Here is a 12,338-nt window from a genome sequence, read left to right as displayed (position 1 = left end):
CTATAACAGTGTAATTGCTCGGTAAATACTTGTTGAATGAACTGATAAAAGCAAGTCAATAGAAATAATTTACACGCTCAACACTAATGGAATTGCTTAAGTTGCAACCCACACAGCTAACTATTATGCAACCATTAAAAAAATGATTTGTAAAGTTAGTAATATTGAAACTGAGGATGGAGTTAAAATTTCCCTTGATTAGGGTAAAACTGTGCCTTGTACCCACAAAGTTAACATGGGAAACAAAACGAAGTTTCTGAGCTTGCCTTGCAGAACAGTAGGAGGATCGCTGATAAGAAAGGAACTTCCTGACAGCCCCTGCCTGACTAAGCATCTTGCAGGAGCACTGAGAAGCTAAAATGACTGATCGTAAACTCTGGAATCATACACTAAAAATACACGGAATGCAACACATGGAACAGACAGTCACACCTGTGCAGACTACTCCTAGAACTTCAATCCCAAGGCCACATGTTCCCCCTCCACTACATAAAACCCCAAATAAAAACTCTTGCTTGTAGCTTCTCGGAGAGTTCTGGATTACAGAGTTAGCTGCCTGTTATCCCTGCTCAGCATTTTGCAGTAAAATTCCTACTTTCTTCCACTACACCCCGTGTCAGAGATTGGCTTGCTGCGCAACCAGTGAGTGAACTCACTTCACGTTTGATATCAATATGGAGAAACATTTGATAATGTTAAAAATTTTTTAAAGTAAAAGAATAACATACTCATGAGGGAAATACGTAACCTCTTGGTGGGCTTATGTATTTTTGTTTTGTTCTCTGTGTTTTCTGATTACAAATTACTTTTATTATTATAAAGAACCTCATCTTTTAATTTTCTTATTTTTCCCTTGAGAACACATGCAAACCCAACTCAGATATGATTACCACCTAGCCTGAACTGAATGAACCAATTAATAAACGAATGCAGGATCCTGCACAGTCGGGATAAAGTAATGCTTGAGAGCACGGACTCTGGAGACTATACGCTTATAAATCTAACACGCCTAAATTATGGAGCCTGAATTCTGACTCTGTAACTTAACAGCTGTGGGACCCAGGGTAGTTACTTAGCCTCTATCAGCCTTAATCTACTCATCTGCAAAAGTGGGATAAGATTCTTCCTCATTAATGTTAGTGTGAAGATTAAGCGACTCAATACTCATTTAAAGCACTTACAACAGTGCGGGGCACCACAACTATGCGAGTGTTAGCTTCTATTATTACTGGATTCAAAACACTGCACTTGCTCTGCTGAGGAGAATGGAAATCAAAATCCAGTCGCCATCAGCAGAGACAGGGAGGCACAAAAAAAGTGACGTGGGGGTCAGAGCAGAATGAAATCAGGCTAAAGCCAGGTCCAAGCAAGAAGCGGGTATTAGGAAGAAGGAGTGACTCACTTTGCAAAGAGTGACTCCAGGAAGCCACAGGAGAGACGGCATCTGAACCCACTTCCAAGAACGAGTAACACTCCACCAGGCGGCTAGTAAGAGATACGAGGAAGACCGCCAAGGAGCTCGGCAAAGACGCAAAGACTAAAATTGAGTTGCTCGTTGCCCAGGACACCAGAAATGCGGAGAGGATGGAGTGACCAGGATGCATAACCAACCTGTGGTGAACAGAAGCGGTTACAGAGTGTTTATCATGCAAAACGCCACCAGACGGGAGGGGAATGATAAAGATAACAGCAACAATAACAATAACTACGCCCAAGGTACTAAACTGTAGAAAGGAAATAAAGAACAAAGGTGTGGTTGAGAAAGCCAAGATGACCACGACCCATCGCTCTCCACCATCCCCTATGCGCCAACACTGGAGACAACGAGGCCGGGGCCGGCAGACGGAGAAACAGCGTCCCCCACAGGCGGCGAACGGCCTGGAGCAGCCCCGGGAGGAAGGGAGTCAGCGCGAGAACTACAACTCCCACCGAGGCTGCACCACAGGCCCGGCGGCAACTTCCGCCTCCGCCCGCCCGCACGTCCCCTCTTCATTGGGACCTACCAGGGAGCGGGCCTGGCGCGTGACCACGCGTGACCCCGCGTGACTGGGACCCCTGAGTCGAGAGGCCTGGAGGCGGGACTCTGGGGCCTCATTGGTAAAAAGGCGACCCGAAGAGGTGGGACTAAACTTGAAAATCTCGATAGTGATTGGAGTTCATGAGATAAGGGCGGAGCTAGGAGAAAAACCCCCAGGATACTGGCCAATCAGCGTCTAGGATTATCCGGGGGGACCGGGAAGGAGAAAGGGACGAAATGGTTTTGCGGTCACACGCCGCGGGGTCTAGTGGGAGGAGCAGTTGCCCAGCGGCTGCCTGGCGCTTCCTGTTTCCGGTTCCCAGAGTGGAGCACCGCGAGGTTCCTGGGGGAGCGCTGGCCTTTGACACGAGCTCTGGGACCGGGGTCTGCAGTTGGCCCCTTGCTGGCTCTGTCACCTTGCCGGCCCTGTCCCCTTGCCCCAGACAGTTATTCACCCGGCCATTCTGAGCTTTGGCTTCTCCCCTTGCCCGTGACACGTGAGTATGAGGGGCGTGGACGAGGAGGGGGCTGGAGAACGCCCACACCTCGGCGTCTGTGACACGGCCCGGGGTCTCCCTTAGCCAGGGTTTTAGCCAGACATCCGGCTAAGGAGCCCTTGGGCAGAAGGGAGGCGGAGGCGTGAGGGCAGGGAGTCCAAGAGTCCCGAAGGGAGTGAAGTAGGAAGGACCTACCAAGACCAGAGAGGGCATTTACGTGAGTTGGGAAGGCAAGAGGGAGGTCCCTGGGTATGGTGTCCGTTTGAGGTCTTCCTGGACCCCTGTAGAAGGAATTTTGCCCGCATCGTGGAGGCAGGTAAAGTGGCATCATTTGGAGAGAGGGTAGGGCCCTGTGCAGTTGCAAAGTCAGGAGATTAGACGGAATGAGAATTTCTAGAACCCTGGAAGAAGTTTGAGGGGGCTGCCTATACTGTATGGAGAAGAGTAGCTGATACAGGGGTTATCTTGTGTTCCTCTTTGTAGGGAGCTTCCACCCGTGGGACACAGAGCTACTTCTCTGTGGCTTTTCAACAGTGGGCCTTTAGCTAATTAGAGCTGCTCTTCTACAGTGTAGGCTGCTGGAGACAGGAGATAAGGGCTGCTACGTCAGAAATGAGCTAGAGAGAAGAAATTAGCCATTGCATTGAAAGATGGAAAATGCTCAAGGCTAGTCTTGAAGGCTCGGGAAGTGAGTGGTACAGAGGCCCAATGATGTAAACTGCTTCCTAGTTCCTGGCTTAGACATTGGACATTCCATTAAAGGACAGTTTCTTAGCATCACCAAGTAGATCTATCATTATAGAACAAGAAAATTGAGGGGGATTTTCAGAATCTTAAAGTCCTACCCCTTGTGGGCACATAGGTATGGTGACAGATAAAAACTAGACTATATTGATGGTGAGCACAATGCAGTCTCTACAGAAACTGATATATGATAATGTACCCCTGAAATTACACAATGTTATAAACCAAGATGACCTCAATAAAATAATTTTTTTAAAAGCCCCCTGTTTGCAAAGTACCTAAACAAACTCCTGCACCTTGAGAATCTATTTGTAGCACATTTAAAAGGGACTCCCCAGCCCAGCCCTCGGATTTCATACTCTTCCTAATACATTTTTGCACTCCTATATTTATCAGAAGTTTTCCAGCAAATATCTTTATGCCGTGAATCGTCCAAGTTCCCCCGCTGACTTCATACATGTTTAATACTTGTCTAACCTAAGGCAAGTAACCTCTAAGCATCAGTTTCCTCATCTGTAAAATGGGAAAAATTGTACCTAGTTTTCTGGGTTGTGAAGATTAATGAACATAATCTGGATAAAGCACTTAGAGCATGTGTCACTGAATCAAAGAGAAGCAACGCAAACATAGAGCCAAACCTTAAGCAGGAAAGAGAACAATATAAATTTATTCTCATCCTAACTGTCGAACCAGTAAACAAATACTGACTGCAGGTGTTTAACTCGTCATCCTTTACAATTTTGTGAGATTCTTTGTTCTAATTTGGAAAAAGAAATCTTCAACTGTTAACAAATAAGGGACTACCTTTGAGGCCAGAGAACACAGCCTTCTGTGTGAGCATCCCTCCAGAAAACTGGTCCTGGAAAGAAAAATCTTGAAAGCCAAGAATGTTGAAACTTTAAATTAGGTCCTGAGAGGCTATAAGGAAAATGGTGTGCTAAAGTAATCAAATAAAAGGATCTCTTAATTTCTTTTAGTAACTCAGCTGGTCAAGTTGTGTATTGAGCAATGAGTTAATTTAGGGAAGGTAGGAGTTTGAGTTCTTTATTCCACCTCCTGTTCAGTGAACTGTTTGAGGAGTCACTTCCCCTTCTTGCTTTGTCAAAAAGAAAGCGAAGCTTTGTCTGCCTGCTCTGATCCCACAAAAAATAATGTAAAAGGGGATATACTTACAGGTATAACCACTACAGTGGTTCAGTGTAGACCACGAGCTCTGGAGCCAGACTGGTTCACTCCACTAGCTGTGTCTCAGTTTTCTATCTGTAAAATAAGGACAATAATTGTATTTACTACATGGGGTTGTTGTAAGGATTAATTAGTTAATGTATGTTAAGTGCTTTGAACAGTGCCTGGCAGAAGGCAGACACTCAGTGTTAAGTGTTTCCTATTGGTGCTTTAAATGTGTTTATGGGGGCCTCAGGCTTTATGGCTGGCTCTAATTATTCTATGGAAACACCTTATTAATATTACTATAGTGAACTGATGTATGGAGTATACAAAGTCAGGGAGACAACTTCTCAAGCGTTTGTTGCCCTGGTGGAGTGTGGGAAACAGGTCAAATGTAAATTTGTTTGAGGGAGTGGAGAAAATTCATTCAGGGCTCAGAACTTCCATTTTCCTATCTTGAAACTTATTAGTAGCCATTAAATTCTGCCTATGTCAAGTTTTGTATTCTTAAAATGCAATGGAGTCAGTGGACCAGCATGAAAAAGAGTTAGAGGGCTTTAAAAAGTATTCGAACCCAAGTCCAGACTTGTAGTATAGAAGCATTTTATTATAAATGAGAAAGGTTTGGAAGAATTAAATCTTTCTATCAGGAAAATTAGTGATCCTGTTATGAAATTAACAAGTAGCAGTGAGCTGAAGGATCATTAATGGATACCAGAGTGAAGTCTTTCATTCCTAGAGCAGTAAATTGTGAAGTGACTTGGTGATTCTCAAGGGTTGTCAGCAATTTGGAGTACAGAAAGACAGCTGTACTTACTGGAAATCTAGAAATTCTTGAAATTTGTGACTTGTAGAGCCTGAGGTGAGTTTGGAAAACTTCTTCAAACCACTCATTTTGACCTAGTGAATGTTCTCCTTCCTGTAATTTAAATGATTGAATGATTTTTCAGTGATGAGACATTAAAGTAGATAAATGTCAAGTTTTAGATGCTGTGGCTATGTTTATCTCTATTCCTCATTCTTTTAAAGATTTCGTTTTTCCTGTTTCTCCCCAAAGCCCCCCGGTACATAGTTGTATATTTTTTTTAGTTGCCGGTCCTTCTAGCTGTGGCATGTGGGATGCCACCTCAGCCTGGCCTAATGACTGGTGCCATGTCTGCCCCCAGGATCCAAACCAGCGAAACCCTGGGCCGCCGAAGTGGAGCGTGCGAGCTTAACCGCTCGGCCACGGGGCCGGCCCCTCTGTTCATCATTCTTATGATGAACATAAGAATGTTCAGTATGAACGAAGACTGTTGGATGCTCCTGAATATTGACATGAGAAGTTAGGGCCCAAAGTATTCAAGTCTCTTTCTCTATTTTACACGTTTCTTAATAACTTTCAACCAGACCACATCAAGTATTAAATTGTAACTTGAGTGTTATTCTAGGGACAGCCACTGGTTTAAGCCGTGTTTATGAACTAGTTGTAAAATTTAAATAATAAGATATCTCAGTCTAACTTTTCATCAAACAGTAAAGCGGCAAGGCTGTCTACACCCGGGGTGTCATAATTAAGTAATCCTTTTTTGCTCTTTTGTTCCTCTTTTCTCACCCCTATAGTATGTTCTGAAGGACTCACCTACGAATTAGACTGAAAGTCATATATATATGAGTTTCCTGATACAGATGCTCTTGGCACACAGATAGTAAGATTTACTATTTGTTCCATATGCCAAAAAATCTTACACTTTCTGCATAATCAAAATAATCTTCCTTGGTGGCACTTAGGTATTACCTAGGCAATTGGTTGGTCCTTCTGACAGTTTCTAGGACAAAAAAAATGTGTCTTTCTCCCAGTAGAGCAGAGGACTTGGTAAACTCCCTTGAAAGTGAAGATATTCTTGTTTTATACACACCTCGCAGAAATTATCAACAACAGTCTATAGACACTAACCCCTCACCAAGGCCGATGCTGTCCTTGCTGTTAAATGCACATTGTGCCCCTATCCTGAAGAGACACAGGAGGGACAGCAGCTGAGCGATGGCGATGGTGTCAGACAAGGGAGTCAGCTAGGAAGAGGCTTTCAAGATAAGTTTTAAAAAGATAAAGAGAAACCTAGAGACTTAAGGATCCAATTCTGAATATTAAAGGACAAGAAAAAATAACTTGGATGAGAGCTAAAAGCTTGAAATCAACACCAGAAAATGAAACCCAGCTTCATAATAAAGAAGAAAACTGGCTAGTGTAAAATAGGAGGTGGGGGCTGGCCTGGTGGCGAAGTGGTTAAGTTCGTGCACTCTGCTTTGTTAGCCCAGGGTTCACAGGTTTGGATTCCAGCTGTGGACCTAGCACCATTCGTCAAGCCATGCTGTGGCGGCGTCCCTCATAAAGAAGAGGAAAATTGGCACAGATGTTAGCTCAGCGACAATCTTCCTCACAAAAAAAAAAAAAATAGGTGATGGGTGGAAGATGAAAAGGCAAAAAAATATATGTATACCATTTATTTATTACACATTCATATATGCTTTCTCTCTTTCCCTTCTCTCCTGATCCTCCCCCACTTCCTCAACATGCACACTCTCTCTCCCAAAAGGATGTTCCCTTTCTCAAGCTGGTGGAGGACTGGACTGCTACTGCTGCTATTCCTGGCTGTGGCAGTAAGAGAATCCTGGCAGACAGAAGAAAAAACCTGCGACCTGATAGGAGAAAAGGGTAAAGAGTCAGAGAAAGAGTTGGCCCTACTGACGAGGCTGAAACCACTGTTTAACAAGAGGTAAATGAGAAGAACCTTAAAAGGGCTTGAGAAAATATTAAAGAATCTCTTCTTTCTCTTATTGATTTTTAGTATTACTCCTGAATATGGAGGGAATACATTTATAACCTCCTCTAGGAGACAGTTCTCATCTGAACTTTAGCAATATTGGTCTTATTTGGCCATGATATCTTGCTTTCTTTTATGATATAGAACAAATTCTTAGCCCAGTTTTTAGTAGTAATGTGCAGTTCTCTTATGCAGAAGAGAAGCTATTTCCAAGACTGGACCCAAGAGACCACTTGTAGGAATTAAAAGCATTATTTGATGCTTCCCTATAATAGGACTTAAAAAATATCAGATAAACATATTTAGGCCCACACATGTCACCATAAGTGTCGGGAATCTCAGGTATATAAATCTGAAGATGATTTTTAAGAAACAAGGGAGTATCCCATAAACAGACCCTTATGTCATGGGGCAATAAGAGCTAACATTCTACTGTAGTCTAGAGCAGGTATTCCAGACATATCTAGGATATCTAGCTGTCTTGGGTGGTGTATTTTAATCAGTCATGATCAAGAATTAGGCTGGTCCATCAGGGTCATGGAAATGTCATGATTGAACAAATATTATTTACTATTATATTTAGCTGTGACATCAGATAAATAAATTAAATATAATTTTTTTCTTTTTTTTGGTTAAAGGAAGAGAGGCTGTTCTTCCTAAGGCTGATAGCCCGTAACTCTCCTGTCCTTTCTTTCTCCTCACTTCTCCTCACAGCTTTGAGAGCACCGTGGGCCAGGGTCAAGAGACATACAGCTACATATTCAGGGTGTGCCGGGAGGCTGGCAACCACACCTCTGGGGCAGGCCTGGTGCAGATCAACAAAAGTAATGGGAAGGAGACAGTGGTTGGGAGACTCAACGAGACTCACGTCTTCAATGGAAGTAAGACTCTCTCTGTTGATTAATTGATCCCAAGTCAATCCCTCTGACAATCCTGTATGTCTCATCCTTTCCCAGTCTCTTCAGTACATCATAGGGTATGTGTGCTTCAGCACACCTGAGACTGAACCACAGCCCCTCTGCAGCCAAGGCTCGACACTTATGTGTTTGTTTTTACCAGTTAAATATTGAGATCAAGCTTTTTTGCAAACCAGTCTCCAAAACTTTCCCTACCAACTTGTGTTATGGTGATAATATTTCTCAAAAGTCATAAAATCATATTGCTGGAAAGGACTATGTGAGCACCTATGGTCTAATTCCTTCCCTTAAGGAGATAAATAACTAAATTCTCCAATGCAGATATTTGCTGCTATAAATAATGTAATAAAAAATAACGTGAAGAGTTTGGGGCTGGGGTCAGAAGACTGGTGCATGTGCTTTTTTTTTTTGTGAGGAACATTGGCCCTGAGCTACCATCTATTGCCAGTCTTCCTCTTTTTTGTGTTTGAGGAAGGTTGTCCTTGAGCTAACATCTGTGCTATTCTTCTTCTATTTTGTATGTGAGATGCCACCATAGCATGGTTTGATGAGCAATGTATAGGTCTGCGCCTGGGATCTGAACCCGCAAACCCTGGGCTGCCAAAGCGGAGTGTGCAAACTTAACCGCTACGCCATTGGGCTGGCCCCAGAAGACTGGATTTTTGACCCAGCTTATGTTTACTTGTCCTATGACTTTGAAAAATCATTTCACCTTTTTGACTTTGTTTTCTCATATGCAAAATTGGAAGCAGAATCCTTACCTTATTCACCTCACATGATTGTTGAATCAAATGATATTTTGCAAAAGAAATTTGAACACAGTAAATACCAAAGGAGAACAGAAGCTTCCAAATCTTAAAAATCATCCACTTTGAATTCGTCTGTGGCTAATTTTAAATCTTAGGCCTTCCCCTGCCACCAAGTAATTGTATGAAACTTCTTTTTTTGATGTTAGCAGATGTTCAGAAAATGTGAGTCATGTTAAGGTATGGATCATAATTGTTTTGCACTATCAGTTGCCTGCCTTTAATGTGAAAAATTAAGATTTTTCATATATGAATATCTGATTCTTACTTGTCTTAACAAGGGAAAACAAAGCTGTTGTAAAGAAGCAGGGTTTAGCTTGGTATTACTGGTGTACAGAGCTCATACTAATGAGGATTATTTTAATTAAAACCAGTTTCATTGAACTCCTCAATTCCACTCTACTGTAGTCCCCAGGTCGGCCTCTGCTTTCCGCCTCCCCCAAAGCTCCATTTTCCTTGTCCCTCCTCAGGTAATTGGATCATGCTGATCTATAAAGGGGGTGATGAATATGACAATCACTGTGGCAAGGAGCAGCGTCGTGCAGTGGTGATGATCTCCTGCAATCGACACACCCTAGCGGTGAGGCACCCTGGGGCGTAGGAGCCTAGAGAGGAGATGGAAGGACTGCCCTGAGGTGGGAGAGAATTTCCAGAGGGGACAAGATATGTTGGGATGGATAAGAGAAAACTAGAAGTTCAATTTTTCCCTATGTCATAGACACCCATCTCCCTTCATACCTGGAAAATAGGTTATTGAACAGCAGAATGCAAATGTTTTTTGGATTTTGTGGGGTTATTCATTTTTTAGATAGGAGTCAAAAGAAAACGCTTTACCACATAAAGGTTGTGTTCTGTCCTTTCATCATCAGGACAATTTTAACCCTGTGTCTGAGGAGCGAGGCAAAGTCCAAGATTGTTTCTACCTCTTTGAGATGGATAGCAGCCTGGCCTGTTCCCCAGAGATCTCCCACCTTAGTGTGGGTTCTATCCTACTAGTCACGTGAGTACTTTTTCCTTTATCAGTCCAAACCTCCTTTTTTTTTCCCCCCCAGGAAGATTAGCCCTGAGCTAACCTCTGCTGCCATTTCTCCTCTTTCTGCTGAGGAAGACTGGCCCTCAGCTAACATCCGTGCCCACCTTCCTCTACTTTATATGTGGGACGCCTACCACAGCATGGCTTGCCAGGCGGTGCCATGTTCACACCCGGGATCCAAACCAGTGAACCCTGGGCCGCCAAAGCAGAATGTGCGCCCTTAGCTGCTGCAGCACTGGGCCGGCCCCAAACCTTTTTTTTTAAACTCAGAAATTACTTGGTGATGGTATATGGGCACAAATGTGTGTGTTATACTACACAAATTGTGTGTGTAATTGGAGGAGGAAAAAGTTTGTGTGAAAATCCTCTTTAAACTCTGACTCTGCAAGTTTAAAAAATGAGATTTAGTATTTTGTCCCCAATAAATATTTGCATTTGCAGGTTCTTTTTTCCCCTCTACTGAAGGACTGGACAGTTTTTAGAACTATCCCATTAGATTATTAGAGCTTTTGGAGAAGTAGAATCGTGTATCTAATGGTGACTGTTCTTGGCTATAAGTCGGTCACACAGTCTTATTTTTTTCTGAGCCTTTTGCTTTTCTCAGACTGACAGCTCTCTAACTGGTTTTCCAAGGAAGCTACCAGCCCCATTTTTCATGTAAGATCACTACTCTGTTTTTCTTTTTCCATTTTTACAGAACACAGCTTAGGAAATAGCTAACAATGAATATAGAAATTATCTTTGGTATGTGAGTTTTACTGTTTCCCGGTTTTTAAGGATAGATGTCTTTCTTCCTCAACAGGTTTGCATCACTGGTCGCTGTCTATATCATCGGGGGGTTCTTATACCAGCGACTGGTGGTGGGAGCCAAGGGAATGGAGCAATTTCCCCACTTAGCCTTCTGGCAGGATCTTGGCAACCTGGTAGCAGTAAGTAGCAGAGGGCAGCTGGCTGAGTCTGTAGCCTGCATACAAGGTTGAGTGACCAACCATGCTGGTTTGCCCAGACTGGGGGTTTCCTGAGAGACGGGACGTTGGGTGCTAAAACCACAAGTCTTAGCAAACCAAGACAGTTGGTTACCCTAGCACACAGCAGTAAGTGGCATAGCATCTTAGTGTCAGCTTGCTAAGACTTGGCTGGAAGAACAACACTGTTCCTTAGATTTAGGAATCTGATAGAGCTATTAAGAGGCCTATATGAGGGGAAAGTGAGACATACTTCTAAGAATTTTTCTATTTCCCCTAAATTCAGTGTAGGCTAATCCTTGGAGCCTTTTGGTTTTCTCTTCATTATCCCTGGAGAAGCTAGTGCTTGCCACATTCTTAGACATAAATACACTTTGCCTTTTTGCCTCCCTAAAGTTAGTAATTCCAAATTATCATTTCCCTCCCTTTCTTTTCTTACAGGATGGTTGTGACTTTGTGTGCCGTTCTAAACCCCGAAATGTGCCTGCTGCATATCGTGGTGTGGGGGATGACCAGCTAGGGGAGGAGTCAGAAGAAAGGGACGATCATTTGTTACCAATGTGATTGCACTTTAAATGACCAGCTTCTTCAGTCCCCCAAACCAAAGCATACTCAGCCAGATTTCTTAAGCAGTTTCCACTCCAGTCTCTCATCTCACCCTTAATATTGCTCTTGCTTTCCAGTTTGCTTTTGGTTTGCAGCCCTTTCTCACTAGTAGAAATGCCTTCCCTTTGTTCCCTATTTTCTGTTTTTCCTCTAGAGAGGTACACTGTAAGGACACAGATAATATAAAAGGGCCTGTGACAACAGAGGCTATTGCACTGTCTCTTGGTATCGGAAGGTACAGGTAAAAGTTACAGTGGGCAAAAGGGTATGGCAGGCTCCTTAACCCTTTCTTTTTTAAACACATTTTCCACAAGTTTTTGAGACACTGGATTTAATTAAAAAAACAAAAAAAAGCAAGGAAACATTATTTATACAAGGTTTGATTGCTTTCATGCTGTTACTCTGTGCCCTACAGTAGTCTCCATGAGAATCTGGATGCAGTTTCTTGCTGCTTGGAACTACTTTGCAGTGATTACTTGGTTACCATCCAAGCACTGCCACTTGGTCTGAGCCTGGAGATGCTGAAGACTTGCTTCTCCCACCTCTGGTATTAGGATGGGAAAAATGTGAAATTTCCCATTTAGAGGATAAGGTACCACCACATCATTTGTTGGCACTGGAGTGACTTTATAGCTAGAACTGGGCCCCCGATTTTGTGGTCTTGTGGTTATTAGTCCATATGTAGCCAAAATGCCTAATGCAGAAGTCCAGTCTGTTGGGAAAGGGAAACTGAAACTGACCTCCTATGCTACAGGGGTTCCAGAAAAGGGACATCTGTTTAC

At 43.1% G+C, this 12,338-nt stretch overlaps 2 protein-coding genes across 3 annotated transcripts in view; one reads left to right on the top strand and one right to left on the bottom strand.

The window, feature by feature from the left end:
- Positions 1–2,095, bottom strand: part of KLRG1 (killer cell lectin like receptor G1) — a 42,560-nt gene extending 40,465 nt beyond the window's left edge. The window contains exons 1-2 of the mRNA XM_023643107.2: positions 2,004–2,095; positions 1,403–1,611 (exon numbers count right to left, since the gene is read on the bottom strand). Coding sequence (XP_023498875.1) covers positions 1,403–1,611; positions 2,004–2,095 — 301 coding nt within the window. The remainder of the gene's footprint in view (positions 1–1,402; positions 1,612–2,003) is intronic.
- A 61-nt stretch (positions 2,096–2,156) lies between these two features.
- Positions 2,157–11,923, top strand: M6PR (mannose-6-phosphate receptor, cation dependent). 2 transcript variants are annotated; one of them, XM_001493463.6, is made up of 7 exons: positions 2,157–2,514; positions 7,002–7,181; positions 7,944–8,110; positions 9,423–9,532; positions 9,822–9,952; positions 10,788–10,914; positions 11,392–11,923. In XM_001493463.6, exons 2-7 carry the CDS (start codon positions 7,003–7,005, stop codon positions 11,512–11,514), a joined length of 837 nt encoding a protein of 278 aa, XP_001493513.2. In that variant the 5' UTR covers positions 2,157–2,514; position 7,002; the 3' UTR covers positions 11,515–11,923. The 2 variants fall into 2 exon arrangements, with proteins under 2 accessions (XP_001493513.2, XP_070127086.1); XM_070270985.1 differs by lacking the exon at positions 9,423–9,532 and having other exon boundaries at positions 2,193–2,514.
- The last annotated feature ends 415 nt before the right edge of the window (positions 11,924–12,338 follow it).

This window comes from Equus caballus, chromosome 6, assembly GCF_041296265.1.
Source record: "Equus caballus isolate H_3958 breed thoroughbred chromosome 6, TB-T2T, whole genome shotgun sequence".
Taxonomy (NCBI): Eukaryota; Metazoa; Chordata; class Mammalia; order Perissodactyla; family Equidae; genus Equus; species Equus caballus.
This window is presented reverse-complemented; position numbering and strand designations above follow the sequence as displayed.